This window comes from Capra hircus, chromosome 7 (genome assembly GCF_001704415.2).
Source record: "Capra hircus breed San Clemente chromosome 7, ASM170441v1, whole genome shotgun sequence".
In the NCBI taxonomy this organism is placed as follows: Eukaryota; Metazoa; Chordata; class Mammalia; order Artiodactyla; family Bovidae; genus Capra; species Capra hircus.
In genome coordinates this window covers 20193900-20211031 of record NC_030814.1, presented here as the reverse complement: position 1 = coordinate 20211031, position 17132 = coordinate 20193900, and the positions used below count along the sequence as shown (strand labels likewise).

General features: G+C 41.3%; 1 protein-coding gene across 1 annotated transcript in view; it reads left to right on the top strand.

Annotated features, from left to right (window-relative positions):
* Nucleotides 1-17132, top strand: part of ADGRV1 (adhesion G protein-coupled receptor V1) — a 542844-nt gene that overhangs the window by 203644 nt on the left and 322068 nt on the right. The window contains exons 72-76 of the mRNA XM_018050044.1: nucleotides 2208-2382; nucleotides 5571-5706; nucleotides 7710-8815; nucleotides 12519-12636; nucleotides 15784-15955. Of these exons, the coding sequence (XP_017905533.1) occupies nucleotides 2208-2382; nucleotides 5571-5706; nucleotides 7710-8815; nucleotides 12519-12636; nucleotides 15784-15955 (1707 nt within the window). The remainder of the gene's footprint in view (nucleotides 1-2207; nucleotides 2383-5570; nucleotides 5707-7709; nucleotides 8816-12518; nucleotides 12637-15783; nucleotides 15956-17132) is intronic.

Genomic DNA, 17132 nt, shown 5'->3' with positions numbered 1-17132 from the left:
TGTGTGTTTTATAAACCGTGAGAAGATGCCAGCCTGCGTCCCACTCCCTCAGGTGGGGGCTCCTTCAGCTTGACCAGGAAGTGGGCATGGCGTCTGTCCAGACAGACACTCGAGGCAGGAGTGTTAAGGCCTGGCCAATGGCTTAGTAACAGGGTCTGTGGCCATAAGGGGGTGGTCTTCAAGTTACCACCTCCTGGGCTGCTGCCTCCCAGGGAATGAATTTGCTTTGCCCCTAAAGTGGAACCCACGGTGTTAAAAATAACTGAGAGGAATGGTTTTTGTCTGCAGCTCCTCTGTTCAAGAGGGAGCGAGAGTAGAGCAAATAATGCTTTGACGTTTTATCTTCTTTTGTTCATAGGTCGTTATAACAAAGATTGCTTTCAACCTGAACCATTCAGTTGGTGTAGTGAACTATTTTCTATTCCTTGTCTCTGCTTACAACACTGTGTTACCTCAAAGGGCTAGATCACGGCCAGTCAGAGTGTGTTCCTGTCCTTGGTGTATCCTTCTATACTCCTTACCAGTATTTGAGTGTGTGTGTATGTGTGTGTGTGTGTGTTGCGCACATGTGATGTTGCTAGGATACTTTCAAACAGCCTTTAACCATGTAGCAAGCATGAGCTGAGATATACAACAGATTTTGGCAGTTGCTAAGCAGAAAGCTTGCTGTAATAGGGAATCTAGACGGGTGTCAAGTTGAAGTTGTTTTTCTTTTCTGTGGCTTCAGAAGCTGTCCTATGGCCATCTCACACTTTTCTGCTCCTTTCCAGTCCAATTTAAAATGGGGAGACTGGGCCTTAATATAGAACTGTTGATCCTATGGTATCCCAAATTTATAGATATTGGGACCAAAAGAGGTAAACTAAGTTGTCCAAATAATAATGTGAAGCCAGGAATCTGGTTTTATTTCTATTCTCTGACCAGAACTTCTTTTATCTATAAATCTAGATTTATACGGTACTCTGGGAAGGTTGGCCCTAAAAACCAGATCTTACTTTATGTGGATGAAAAATATCATCATTTTAAAAAATCTTTGAAGGTTTCTGATCCTCAAAAAAAGATATTAAATTGAATCAAAGGCTGAAAAAATCCTTAATAGAAAATCTAGTTCATGGTGCTCATTTTATAAATTCATTGTTGTATCTCAGAAAGAAGTCAAAGTTTAGTTTTAGACAGAACAGTTTCTATACAGACCCATCAGTTCAGTTCAGTCACTCAGTCGTGTCTGACTCTTTGTGATCCCATGGACTGTAGCACGCCAGGCCTCCCTGTCCATCACAAACTCCCGGAGTTTACTCAAACTCATGTCCATTGCGTCAGTGATGCCATCCAACCATCTCATTCTCTGTCGTCCCCTTCTCCCGCCTTCAGTCTTTCCCAGCATCAGAGTCTTTTCCAATGAATCAGCTCTTCGCATCAGGTGGCCAAAGTATTGGAGTTTCAGCTTCAGCATCAGTCCTTCCAATGAATATTCAGGACTGATTTCCTTTAGGATGGACTGGTTGGATCTCCTTGCAGTCCAAGGGACTCTCAGGAGTCTTCTCCAACACCACAGTTCAAAAGCATCAATTCTTCAGCGCTCAGCTTTCTTTATTTGTTGCTTTGTTGCTAAGTCACTTCGGTCATGTCCGACTCTGTGACCCCATAGACGGCTCCACCATCCCTGGGATTCTCCAGGCAAAAACACTGGAGTGGGTTGCCATTTCCTTCTCCAATGCGTGAAAGTGAAAAGTGAAAGGGCAGTCGTTCAGTCGTGTCTGACTTTTAGTGACCCCATGGACTGCAGCCTACCAGGCTCCTCCAACCATGGGAATTTCCAGGCAAGAGTACTGGAGTGGGGTGCCATCGCCTTCTCCAAGCTTTCTTTATAGTCCCATATGAAGACCCATAGCAAGTCATTAAAATGCCATTTTTAATCTTTTCATTTAACCATAGTTACAATTGTATTTTTAGATACTGTTAATTTAGAATTCACATTTTGATAATAAAGCTATAATGTAATAAAGCTATAACTATAATCAAAATTAGAAATAGGATACATTTTCAAAATTCAGGTTCCATTTCTTAAATACTATTCTTTAATCAAAAGTATTTTAGAGCAGAGAAATATATTGTGTAAACAAAGAGAAAGTTGACTTTTAACCCACTCCTCAGAAAACAGGAACCTTTAGAGAAAAAGAAAATATTCTAAGCATGTTTTCTCTCAGGTTGGGTTTGAATCTACTGCTTTTCCACTCACGGACATTGCTGCTGGGACAAGCCAAGCTGTGATTTCTAGGAGAGGCACGTATGGCTCTCTCAAGGTTTCCTGGGCGGCTGGATACGTTCCTGGGTCAGGAATCCCTGAATTCACTGCTGTTGGCAACATGACCCCCAAAGTAGGTGAGTTGTGTCTTTTTTAGGGTTTTATCTATAGAACGTGGAAATGTATCATTGGCCACTAATTTTCTAGGATCCTCTTCACTCTGGACAATGAATGAGCTAGCTGTTTGCCTTCTAATCCAGTCTTCTCATGTTTAAGTGATCAGAATTACACTGAAATTAAAAACGTCGTACCTGACCTGAAAATGACGGTCATCAGCAGCCTGCTCTGTTTGAGCATGTTGCTTAGCTGCTGTCATGTCTGACTCTTTGCTACCCCGTGGACTGGAGCTTGCCAGGCTTCTGTGTCCGTGGGGTTTCCCAGGCAAGAATACTGGAATGGGTTGTCATTTCCTACTCCAGAAGATCTTCTTGATCCAGGGTTTAAACCCACATCTCCTGCATAGTAGGGAGATTCTTTACCACTGAGTCACCCGGGAAACCCCAGGTTTATACATGAGGACTTTGTTAAAAGTAACTCTAAAAACCTAATGTGGCCCATGTGTGTCAGTCACTTAGTCATGTCTGACTCTTTGCAACCCCTTGGATTGTAGCCTGTGAGGTCCCTCTGTCCATGGGGTTCTCCAGGCAAGAATACTGGAGTGGGTTGCCATTTCCTTCTCCAGGGGATCTTCCTGACCCAGGGATCGAACCTGGGTCTCCTGCATTGGAGACAAATACTTTACCATCTGAGCTATCAGTTCAGTTCAGTTCAGTCGCTCAGTCGTGTCCGACTCTTTGCGACCCCATGGACCAGACCATGCCAGGCCTCCCTGTCCATCACCGACTCCTGGAGTTTACTCAAAATCATGTCCATTGTGTCGGTGATGCCATCCAACCAGTTCTCATCCTCTGTCATTCCCTTCTCTTCCTGCCCTCAATCTTCCCAGCATCAGGGTCTTTTCAAATGAGTCAGCTCTTCGCATCAGGTGGCCAAAGTATTGGAGTTTCAGCTTCAACATCAGTCCTTCCAGTGAACACCCAGGACTGGTCTCCTTTAGAATGGACTGGTTGGATCTTGAGTCCAAGAGACTCTCAAGAGTCTTCTCCAACACCACAGTTCAAAAGCATCAATTCTTCGGTGCTCAGCTTTCTTTAGAGTCCAACTCTCACATCCATTCATGACTACTGGAAAAACCAGAGCCTTGACTTTGTTGGCAAAGTGATGTCTCTGCTTTTTAATGTGCTGTCTAGGTTGGTCAAAACTTTCCTTCCAAGGAGTAAGCGTCTTTTAATTTCATGGCTGCAGTCACCATGTGCAGTGATTTTGGAGCCCAAAAAAATAAAGTCAGCTACTGTTTCTACTGTTTCCCCATCTATTTGCCATGAAGTGATGGAACCGGATGCCATGATCTTAGTTTTCTGAATGTTGAGTTTTAAACCAACATTTTCACTCTCCTCTTTCACTTTCATCAAGAGGCTCTTTAGTTCTTCTTCACTTTCTGCCATAGGGTGGTGTCATCTGCATATCTGAGGTGATTGATATTTCTCCCGGCAGTCTTGATTCTAGCTTGTGCTTCATCCAGCCCAGTGTTTCTCATGATGAACTCTGCATATAAGTTAAATAAGCAGGGTGAGACTATACAGCCTTGACATACTTCTTTTCCTATTTGGAACCAGTCTGTTGTTCCTTGTCCAGTTCTAACTGTTGCTTTCTGACCTGCATACAGATTTCTCAAGAGGCAAGTCAGGTGGTCTGGTATTCCCATCTCTTTCAGGATTTTCCACAGTTTATTGTGATCCACACAGTCAAAGGCTTTGCCATAGTCAATAAAGCAGAAATAGATGTTTTTCTGGAACTCTCTTGCTTTTTCGATGATCCAGCGGATGTTGGCAATTTGATCTCTGGTTCCTCTGCCTTTTCTAAAACCAGCGTGTATATCTGGAAAATCATGATTCATGTACTGCTGAAACCTGGCTTGCAGAATTTTAAGCATTACTTTACTAGCGTGTGAGATGAGTGCAATTGTGCGGTAGTTTGGGCATTCTTTGGCATTGCCTTTCTTTGGGATTGGAATGAAAACTGACCTTTTCCAGTCCTGTGGCCACTGCTGAGTTTTCCAAACTTGCTGGCATATTGAGTGCAGCACTTTCACAGCATCATCTTCTAGAATTTGAAATAGCTCAACTGGAATTCCATCACCTCCACTAACTTTGTTCGTAGTGATGCTTTCTAAGGCCCACTTGACTTCACATTCCAGGATGTCTGGCTCTAGGTGAGCGATCACACCATCGTGATTATCTGGGGCGTGAAGCTCTTTTTTGTACAGTTCTTCTGTGCATTGTTGCCATCTCTTCTTAATATCTTCTGCTTCTGTTAGGTCCATACCATTTCTGTCCTTTATTGAGCCCATCTTTGCATGAAATGTTCCCTTGGTATCTCTAATTTTCTTGACGAGATCTCTAGTCTTTCCCATTCTGTTGTTTTCCTCTATTTCTTTGCATTGATTGCTGAGGAAGGCTTTCTTATCTCTCCTTGTTATTCTTTGGAACTCTGCATTCAAATGGGTATATCTTTCCTTTTCTCTTTTGCTTTTGGCTTCTCTTCTTTTCACAGCTATTTGTAAGGCCTCCTCAGACAGCCAGTTTGCTTTTTGGCATTTCTTTTTCTTGAGGGTAGTCTTGCTTCCTGTGTCCTGTACAATATCATGAACCTCCATCCATAGTTCATCAGGCACTCTGTCTATCAGATCTAGTCCCTTAAATCTATTTCTCACTTCCATTGTATAATCATAAGGGATTTGATTTAGGTCATACCTGAATGGTCTAGTGGTTTTCTCTACTTTCTTCAATTTAATCTGAGCTATAGGGATCCCAGTCCCAATACAATAATAAAAAAAAAGACACACTCTTATATCCATGTATGTGTTCAACTGAATATTTCTGACAGTAAAGCAGCTGTTAACTTTACTTTATTTTGTAGTTATACCATTAGTTCCTTGGGGGTCAGTGACATGCCAGTGTTGGATGGTTTGACCTCTACCTTGTAGAATAGAGAGGATTGAAGGCAAGGTTTATGTGGTCTACGGAGCTTCCTCTAAATTTATTTACACCCTGCCCCCACCACTGACTTTTTAAATGTTTTACCTTTTGTAGACCGTCATAGAATTTTGGAAAAGGAAAGATTTCACTATATTTTTAAGAGTTGAATCCCAATTTAAGAACTCAGAGAAATGAAACCCTGCTTCCTTTTTCCTGTTCCCTGTCAGGGAGGCTTTCCTTTTCCCATGGAGAAGAAAGTAGAAGAGCCTTGCTTTGGACACACCCAAGCCCCGGGCGGCTGGAGGCCTTTGTCATTCATCTCTTTGGAGTGCAGAGCAGTGTCCCCGGTGGGGCTCAGCTTCGGTAAGACCCCCTTGATTTTCAGCCAAGAAAGTCCCGGAGGGATAAGCTCGAATTTACTGAATCAAACAAAAAAGACAGAAGGATTTTTCTCCTTGAAGCAAAGGCAAAACCAGTTTTAGTTCAGAGCAACACATGGCTGGCATGCCAAAGATGCCACACCACACACTGTTTGCATGAGGAGAGTTTATCATGACCTCTGGCTCGAGAATGCTGGCTTGGGGTGCCATCTCCAGTGAGAACCATGATGGCAAAGCCATCTATTTTAAAAGGGAACTGTCTTCTGAAAAGGTAGCCCCAAACCCCAGATTTTCCTTATTGACAAAGAATAGGAATAAGAAATCGTAGTAGGATAATACTGTGACTTTTGAGTTAGATTTATACCAGTACATTTGCAGGTAAATATGTCCCAGCCAAAAGCAGTTGACTTTTCTCATATGTGGGATGGGGTTGATCAGAACAGCAGAGAACAGATCTTAGAGCCAGACTCCTGGGTTTAATCCTGCCTCTGTCACTTACTTGCTGTGTGACTTTGGGAAAGTTACATAATCTTCCTGTTCTTTAGTTTACTTATTTGGAAACTGGGAAAAGTGTGTGGGCAAAACCAATGTGTATTCAAGTATATTTGTGTACACGCTTATGTATGGGAGATATTGGTTGGTGTAATTCAGTATGGCTTTTGATTTAACATGTGTCAATCAACGAGTGGACACAACGTATTTTAGGTTAACAAATTCAGTTGCCTTTAATGAGAACAGTAATAGCTATCAGTTTAATTTTTAATTTATTTTATTGACATATAATTGACTTACAATGTTGTGTTAATTTCTGCTGTATAGCAAAGTAATTCAGGCTAACAGTTTTATAGTGCTTACCCTAGACCAGGCATTGCCTCTATATATGTGTATGTATTTAGATTCGTTTACTCCTACTTTTACTGTTCATGCTAACCATATGACATAGATAATACTGTTAGTCCCACTTTATAGGTAAAGAAAACGAGAAACAGATAGATTGTATAATGGGCTCAGTGTCACACAGATAATAAGTTTTGGGCCATGATATGAACCTAGCCTGTCTGAACTCATAACTATGACTGACAATAGAAAGTGATGGCTCTAAGTTGTCCTCCCTGAATGCATTTAAATTTAGATGAAAAAAAAAATCTATTAGCCAGAGAGATGATGTCTGTGGTCTGGATTAGGCTGATGGGCTACCGGTGTTACTTCTGAGATAACTAATTAAATCACAACAGAATTCCATGAAGTGAAGTGAAAGTCACTCAGTCATGTCTGACTCTTTGCAACCCCATGGACTATATAGTCCATGGAATTCTCCAGGCCAGAATACTGGAGACGGTATTCCCTTCTCCAGGCGATCTTCCCAACCCAGGGATCAAACCCAGGTCTCCCGCATTGCAGGCGGATTCTTTACCAGCTGAGCCACCAGGGAAGCCCACAGAATTCCACATGAAAGCACTAAGAACCGATCAGTGTCAATCATGGATGATTCTTCCAGTTCATATATAAGATTTTAGCAACATTTGTGTAAGAAAACAGTCCCATTACCGGCCAGCTGAAACCAGCAAGGATTTTTACATCTAGGAGGGGCAACTCTTCCTGCCTGGTAGATCGGAAATCTGACCGACATCCAGTGAGACTTTGATTTTGGTCCCCTGTGTGCTGATTATGAGAGAGAACCTGCCGTTTCAGATCCTTCAAAGAGCTGCTGTGGGGTGATTGGAGAAGCAGACCAGTGACCTCTGAGCGCCTCACCTTGCTAACACTTGTTAGGTCCTGTCACCTGCCACTGCAACTCCTGTTGACTCATTTCTTGTGCTCTGGTATATTCATCAATAAGTTAGTAGGGTTTTACGGAATTTGAAAGGGCATGTCATTTTTAAGACGCCCTCGTGAGCAGCATCTTCCACGTGTGAAAGATGATTCTCTGCAAGTGGTAGCCCTGGTTTTTATCAGTTCTCTCATGGTTTAATTTTTTTTTTCCAGGTCAGGTTTCACTGTTGCTGAAATTGAACCGATGGGAGTCTTTCAGTTTTCCCCCAGTTCAAGAAATATCATTGTGTCGGAGGATACACAGATGATCAGATTACACGTACAAAGACTATTTGGGTTCCACGGGGAGCTTATTAAAGTTTCCTATCAGACAACTGCAGGGAGGGCAAAGCCCCAGGAAGACTTTGAGGCTGTTCAGAATGGGGAACTGCTTTTCGGAAAATTCCAAGTTGAGGTTGATTTTGAAATAATTATTATTGATGATGAGCTTCCTGAGATAGAAGAAATTTTTTACATCAATCTAACTTCAGTGGAAATTAAAGGATTGCCAAAATTTGATGCTAATTGGAGACCACGCCTGAATCGAGATTTCAGCGTGGCAGTGATCACAATATTGGATAATGATGACCTGGCAGGAACGGATACGTCTTTCACCAAGACAGCTGTGACCACAGCAGTGAACACAGCCCTTCCTCTGGAAACCGACTCTGCCACCACACACCCTGACACAACCGAGATTACTGCCATTCCACAGCCCACCGAAGTGGTCGCCATGGTTACGGAGGTGGCTGGCGTATCTCCCATCCCTGAGGACCTTGTCACTCTTGCTGGGACCTCTGCCATGTCTGAGAAGCCTAATGCGGCCACTGTAACTACAGATACCTCCGTTCATGGAACATTTAGTCTTGGGCCTCCTGTTGTTTACGTCGAAGAGGAAATGGAGAATGGCACGTTGAACGCTGCAGAGGTTCTTGTCCGGAGAACTGGTGGGTCTGCTGGCAATGTCAGCGTAACAGTTAGAACTTTTGGTGAAACATCTGCTCAGAAGGAACCAAATGCATTGCCTTTTCCTGACAGCCATAGGATTTCCAACCTAACATGGGCAACCGAAGAAGAAGATTTTGGAGCGCAAACTCTCATCCTTGCGTTTGTAGATGGAGAAAGAGAACGTAAAGTGTCGATTCCAATTCTGGATGATGGTGACCCCGAGGGACAGGAATTCTTCTATGTGTTTCTTACAGACCCACAAGGGGGAGCACAGATCGTGAAGGGAGAGGATGATGCTGGCTTTGCAGCTTTTGCCATGATCGTTATTACAGGTATATATTTGGAGTGATGGGGTTAAACATGTGCCTTTGTGGTACAGAATTTGTAATAAGATTATTCTAGCTTGAATTTAATTTAAGAAGGTGAATTACTTGAATCACTCATAGATTACATAGAGGCTGCTCAATCGTGTCCAACTCTTTGCGACCTTGTGGGCTGTAGCCTACTACGCTCCAACATCCATGGGATTTTCCAGGCAAGAGTACTGGAGTGGGTTACCATTTCTTTCTCCAGAGGATCTTCCCGACCCAGAGGGTGAACCTGGGTCTCCTGCATTGTAGGCAGACGCTTTACCGTCTGAGCCACCAGGGAAATCACTCATAGTGGATCATTAAAACTTTGTTTTCCGGTGGCATGAAACCCTAACAGAAACTCATCATGTTGTTCTGAGATGCCAGGCTAGAGTTTAACGGACTGTAAATGTCACTTAGCTCAGAGCTAACTAAACATTCTATACATTTGTACTTCCGCAATATACAGAAATGCTTAAAAATGCTTAAATTCATGTATATCTTCTGGAAAATACTTAATTTAATCACCCCAACATGATTGCCTGTCCTATTTTGAAATCTCATTCTGAATTTTCTGACCACAGTTATTAATCAATTGCAAAGTCTAAGATGTCATTGTCAGAAAATTGTTTATGTCTGTAGGGAAATAGATTATAACTATTCCCTTTTGTTCTGCTTTTGAACCAATGTAGTTTATATAACTTTTGTACTATTGGGAATGTTTGTGTTGTGTATATGTGCATGTTTGAAAATTTTTTAGTGATGATTTGCAATTTTTCTCTGAAATCATACTGTATTTCTTTAAGTGGATTAGCTCAACCTGTCAATATACTTAACGCTAATTAGAGTATTGACAAGGCTATCTCATGATTCTTACCTGGTCTACCCTTTTGTATAAACATTAGTAAGTCTTACACAGTGTTTTAGAGTTTCAGATGACACTATAATAGAACAGTATAGTGGAAAGAAAATTAAAAATCATGAAGTATATAATTCTGACTTAGTTCAACCATTAATTTAGAGGCCCTGATTAAATCATTTAGTGTCTATGCTCTCGGAGAAAGCACTGGCGACCCACTCCAGTACTCTTGCCTGGAAAATCTCATGGATGGAGGAGCCTGGTGGGCTGCAGTCCATGGGGTCGCGAAGAGTCAGACACAACTGAGCGACTTCACTTTCGCTTTTCACTTTCATGCATTGGAGAAGGAAATGGCAACCCACTCGAGTGTTTTTGCCTGGAGAATCCCAGGGACGGGGGAGCCTGGTGGGCTGCCATCTATGGGGTCGCACAGAGTCGGACACGACTGACATGACTTAACAGCAACTTAGCAGCAGCAGTCTATGCTTTATGCTTTTCTTTTAATAAAAAAAAAACTTTTAGAATAAACATATTTATGTTCCACTTACAGGATTTGGTGTTTCCTAGAATTTTATTTTAGCTGTTCAGTTGTAATTCAGTCATAATTTTGCACTCGTGTAACTTCCTCTTATACCCAACATCGTCCCATTTATGTAACCCTGCAAATTTATACCAATTATCATTTATTCCTAATCATCCAGTTTATTGAATATTGTAAATGCAGATTCTGTTCTCCAAGTTATTTACTGAGTTTGATTCACATTAACTTAATGCCACCTATATATTTCTTTTAAAATTAAATCAACAGTCTCTTCCCCCATTCCATGACATAAATATTTTGTTATATTTATTTGAATAAGATCAGAGTTGACGGTCAAAATATTTAGCAAGTAGTTTGACAGAGGTACAGACCAATCACAATAGTTGATGGAGGCTTTTTGCTCTCTGAAGCGTTACTCCATTACTGGATCATGGGAGATGTTATATTGGTTAGGGTGGTGGTGGTTAGGGTCCCTTAGGGACTCAGGATAGCAGCTGTGTTCCAACTGGGATGGACGTGCTCCTCAGTCAGTTTGGCATGCCAACACATACCAACATGGTTCACTAATACTATGTCAGTACGGCATACCAGTGCTTACCCATAGGTCAGCTCTGAGTCTAACTCATCAGGCAGTTCCCATCAGCCAGCTCTGAACCTAACTTACCAGTCAGTCAGTTGAGCCTCAGTGAAGTTCTCTAATGTTTTTCTTCTCTGCTCAACACCAAGCGTCTTATACATGTGGCAAATGATTGACTCCTCTTAGAGCCATGTGGTGTAATTCATCAGCACTTTTGCACGTCAAATACCCTGACTTCCCTTACTCTGTGAATGTTCCTGTCTTCTCCTTACCTGGCTTTTTATTTTAAATTAGTATTTATCTTTTAACTATATCATTAATTTTGCTGATTCCTCTTATCTTTAACCTTCATAATCGTTTCACATTTAGATAGTAGAACAAACGCTCAAGACAAATCAGGGGAAAATAGTTTATTTAGTTTTGTTTCTGATCATTGGCACTCTGGAAGTCTTGATTCATCTTACTAGAAACTGGACATAAAGTTTATCATTGTGGATGCTGCAAGGAAAGTATTATAGTCCTTAGGACCATGCTAGTCACTATTACATTGAAAAAAATGCAAGTTCTGCTTTGAGATGGTTATAATCTGTTTGTTGTTAACTGAGAGACCAAATTCCTACTCAAAGTGACAAGAGAAGAATTTCTGCTGAAGAAAAAGACTTAAGGTCATGTTCCAATGCAGGACTAAGACGCAGTCATAGTGATTAATTAGTGAGGATGAGGATGGGCAATGGCTGAGATAAAACACCCACGAGCCCCCAGGACAAGAGTAGCCCATCATCTGCATGTCCCTAAGTTGCAGGCTCCACATTTAGTCGCACTTTCGAGACAGATCAGTAGTTTTCTGTTTCCTTGCAGAAGTTCTGTCTACTTGGAGTTTCAGGTTTCAAGGTGATGGCTACCGGTGGTTTTTGAGGCTGATTCCGCTGGGTCCTTGCTTTCAGAATCACTTTGCAAAACTGAGTTATTGAGAAATAGAAAGCAGCAGGAACTGTTTACTGATAATGTCTCTTGTCTGAGACGCTAGCTTATGTGTTGGCCAGGGTTTGGAGTGACTACTTCAGCATAGTGTGGGCTGCAGGTTTGTTCCAGTTTTTGACACAGTTGTGTAGTATGATGGTGCCTCTAACCTCAAGAGTTGCGCAGAGGAGTTTTCTTTTACTCTGAGATTCCAAAGAGTTCCTTAATAGTTCCGTTTTTTCTCTGGGGAAAATAACCAAATGTTTAACATCAGCGGTCTTTTGGTCAACTTTCTTATAGGGAAGTAAACCAATCAGACGAAGGTCATGGATTCACTAAATATTTTTTAGACACCGTTCTTGGTACCAGGGATACAGCGCTAAATAAAACAATGGCTATTCAGTAGAACTTATATTCTATCAGGATGTGCTGACTTTAAACAGCAGTATCAGGGACTGAAATAAAAAGTAGAGCCTCATCAGAGAGAGATGAGTGTGTGTATCAGTGTGGGCTGCAGGCTTTGATGTTTTCTTTCTTTAGGTCCTTTGTTCTCACAGTGTCAACTACCTTGACGTGATCATTTTGATTCTAGTCTGTTTTGGGTAAAGATCTTTTAAAAGTTGTAGCTCCTGCCTGCCCCATTCACTTGTGGATTTCTCGCTTTAATACCATCTGAGCTGAATAGATGAGGGAAACGAAGACCTTTTAAAGTCTTTGGTATATCATCATCTTCTGTTTTTGTTTCCAGGGAGTGATCTTCACAATGGCATTATAGGATTCAGTGAGGAGTCCCAGAGTAGACTGGAGCTGGGTGAAGAAACTGAGATGAGCAGTCTGCGACTTACTGTTACAAGGCAGCCAAACAGGTTTGTTTATATCTATATAGAAGACATAACATCCTGTGTGTCTACGTAGTGTTTAATTTGCATTTATAAAATGGTAGAAGCAGGATGAAATGTTGGTAGAAGAAAGTGACGTGGAATTTTATGTCAGTGTTCAAATACTCTAGTTTCTCTGGAGTAGGAAATGGCAACCCACTCCAGTATTCTTGACTGGAAAATCCCATGGACAGAAGAACGTGGTAGGGTATAGTTCATGGGGTTGCAAAGAGTTGGATGTGATTGAGCCCTGATTAGGGCTGCCTTGAACATTTAATACTTTATTAAGTACCATGCCAGGAGAAGCTCTATACAGTCAACAAAAACAAGACCGAGAGCTGACTGTGGCTCAGATCATGAACTCCTTATTGCCAAATACAGACTTAAATTGAAGAAAGTAGGGAAAACCACTAGACCATTCAGGTATGACCTAAATCAAATCCCTTATGATTATACAGTGGAACTGAGAAATAGATTTAAGGGTCTAGATCTGATAGATAGAGTGCCTGATGAACTATGGAATGAGGTTCGTAACATTGTACAGGAGACAGGGATCAAGACCATCCTCATGGAAAAGAAATGCAAAAAAGCAAAATGGCTGTCTGGGGAGGCCTTACAAATAGCTGTGAAAAGAAGAGAAGCCAAAAGCAAAGAAAAAGGAAAGATATAAACATCTGAATGCAGAGTTCCAAAGAATAGCAAAAAAAGATAAGAAAGCCTTCTTCAGTGATCAATGCAAAGAAATAGAGGAAAACAACAGAATGGGAAAGACTAGAGATCTCTTCAAGAAAATTAGAGATACCAAGGGAACATTTCATGCAAAGATGGGCTCGATAAAGGACAGAAATGGTCTGGACCTAACAGAAGCAGAAGATATTAAGAAGAGATGGCAAGAATACACAGAAGAACTGTACAAAAAAGATCTTCACGACCCAGATAATCATGATGATGTGATCACTAATCTAGAGCCAGACATCCTAGAATGTGAAGTCAAGTGGGCCTTAGAAAGCATCACTACGAACAAAGCTAGTGGAGGTGATGGAATTCCAGTTGAGCTGTTTCAAATCCTGAAAGATGATGCTGTGAAAGTGCTGCACTCAATATGCCAGCAAATTTTGAAAACTCAGCAGTGGCCACAGGACTGGAAAAGGTCAGTTTTCATTCCAATCCCAAAGAAAGGCAATGCCAAAGAATGCTCAAACTACCACACAATTGCACTCATCTCACATGCTAGTAAAGTAATGGTCAAAATTCTCCAAGCCAGGCTTCAGCAATACATGAACTGTGAACTCCCTGATGTTTTAGAAAAGGCAGAGGAACCAGAGATCAAATTGCCAACATCTGCTTGATCATGGAAAAAGCAAGAGAGTTCCAGAAAAACATTTATTTCTACTTTATTGACTATGCCAACGCCTTTGACTGTGTGGATCACAATAAACTATGGAAAATTCTGAGAGAGATGGGAATACCAGACCACCTAACCTGCCTCTTGAGAAATCTGTATGCAGGTCAGGAATCAACAGTTAGAACTGGACGTGGAACAACAGACTGGTTCCAAATAGGAAAAGGAGTATGTCAAGGCTGTATATTGTCACCCTGCTTATTTAACTTATATGCAGAGTACATCATGAGAAACACTGGACTGGAAGAAACACAAGCTGGAGTCAGGATTGCCAGGAAAAATATCAATCACCTCAGATATGCAGATGACACCACCCTTATGGCAGAAAGTGAAGAGGAGCTAAAAAGCCTGTTGAAAGTGAAAGAGGAAAGCGGAAAAGTTGGCTTAAAGCTCAACATTCAAAAAACGAAGATCATGACATCTGGTCCCATCACTTCATGGGAAATAGATGGGGAAACATTAGAAACAGTGTCAGACTTTATTTTTTGGGGCTCCAAAATCACTGCAGATGGTGACTGCAGCCATGAAATTAAAAGACGCTTACTCCTTGGAAGAAAAGTTATGACCAACCTAGATAGTATATTCAAAAGCAGAGACATTACTTTGCCGACTAAGGTCCATCTAGTCAAGGCTATGGTTTTGCCTGTGGTCATGTATGGATGTGAGAGTTGGACTGTGAAGAAGGCTGAGCGCCGAAGAATGGATGCATTTGACCTGTGGTGTTGGAGAAGACTCTTGAGAGTCCCTTGGACTGCAAGGAGATCCAAGCAGTCCATTCTGAAGGAGATCAACCCTGGGATTTCTTTGGAAGGAATGATGCTGAAGCTGAAGCTCCAGTACTTTGGCCACCTCATGTGAAGAGCTGACTGATTGGAAAAGACTCTGATGCTGGGAGGGATTGGGGGCAGGAGGAGAAGGGGATGACAGAGGATGAGATGGCTGGATGGCATCACTGACTCGATGGACGTGAGTCTGAGTGAACTCCGGGAGTTGGTGATGGACAGGGAGGCCTGGCGTGCTGCGATTCATGGGGTCGCAAAGCGTCGGACACGACTGAGCGACTGAACTATCTAACGAACTGAGCTAACTAAGTACCATGCAGATGTCAGATTATGTCGGTCATCACTTCATCATGTTTACTATTCTCTGTCACTCTGCACGTACAACCACTTACTATTTAGGAAGACTTGGATCACCAGTATTTTGCTTACAGCTTAGTACAGTATAGCACACATCTGAGTGTTCATGATGTACGTGCACTTTGGATGCAGACAGAATCATGTGTCAGTGTTACCTTTTCCATTTTGTGTCTAAATATTATCAGAAAAGGTAGATCATCTCTTGTCCTTTATAGTAACGACCATTTTTAGCAGTACTGTTTTTCCTTTAGAAAGGTTCTTGTTAAAAGACAAGTGAGGAATGTTTACTTCAAGGCAGTGGTTCTCTATAATTTTTATTTTCGTATTTCTGATACATAACATCCAGAATTATATTTCAATAAATACTTAATCATCACTGAATGGAGTGTGGTCAAAGAATGCCACGTAAACTCTGGCCTTAATTTCTTAACTGTAGTGGGCAGAACTGGTTATTTTCAACATTCTCAGTGGGAGAGAGAATGCTGGTATTGAATGAAGAGGTGCACTTCAGACGTAGTGGTAATATATTCTACATTAGCCTCAGGAATAATGCAGTTTTTGACTGCACTGGCACAGGTTTTGCTTTGTTCCTAGAGCCTTCGAAGATGTCAAGGTCTTTTGGCGAGTCACATTTAACAAAACAGCTGCTGTGCTCCAGAAAGATGGTGTGAGCCTGGTGGATCAGCTTCTGTCTGTAGCAGGGACCACTGTCTGCATGGCAGGCCAAACAAAGGGCTTGATCACCATTGAGCTCAAGCCTGGAAAGGTAAGAAACAATGAGGCCCGGTGTTGTAGAATTCTGATTGTACTTCTTTAAAATTAGTCATTTTCAAGCTACTTTGTTGACACATATACATGTGCACATTACGTGGAGATTCTTTGTGTCCACCTAGCTGCAATGTCTGAGTCTCTCTGAGTTTCTGTAAATAAGCTCATCAGTTGTACACCTGAGACTTACATATGTTGTAAGTCACTTGTATCTCAGCAATGAAAAAGCTCATCAGTTTTTTACGTCCTATTTCTTGTCATTTCCAAGATTCTTCCTGGCCCACCTGCTCACAGGGTGGATGGTTCCTTGAGTCATTTTCAGCCCAACTAGTATTATTTCTGATTATTCTGAATGTTTAGTTCTTTTCCTTTAATCATGTCTATAGATTTGATTACATTGTATTGTATCCATAGATTTCATCCTTAACATGAAAGTTTTCTTATTCGCTATCCATTTAGTTAGGGAGGTCAGCTGTGATCTACCAAAGAGCACAGAGGCCATGCTCACTGAGTCTTTGGATCAATTTCTATTGGTTCATGTTGCACATGGCACCCAGGAGCCAGGCGTTCTTCTCCTCATTCTAATGGAATCTGCATTATTCAAATGGTATTGGCCGCTGAGGTTCTAACAGAGTTTTAGTCATTTAGTGATCATGTGTCACTTTTTAAAAAATGACTATTCTATGATACTTTAATGTCCAAGGATCACTCAGTTGTTTCTTGTCTACCACTTAATTTATTAAACTCAAATATTTAATGCAAAAACTAGCCATAATATTTCGAATGTTCAAAAGTATCACGATTTTTTTGTACATGCCAAAAACTTTGAACAGCACAAAAAGCATTGCACAAATAAAATTATTTCCAAATGGGTAGCTGTAGTTAAACCCATTCTAAATAATAATCTTGTAGATTTAACTCTTCATTCATTTTTTGTCTACTTTGTCTACTTTTTTTCCACTTTCTGAGAGTTCCTGAAGCATTGTATTGATGTTCTCTAAGGTTATGGTAATACATAGTTTTGTATCTTCCCAGAATTGTAGGAATTTTGATGGTTCCAGAAGAGAAAGACCACTCGTCTCAGATCACTTCAGGTTACTTGGTTATCACCACTGTGTTCTTTGTTAGGACCACAGATCCTAATGCTTGTCTGAAGCTGTTTGAAATGAGAATTC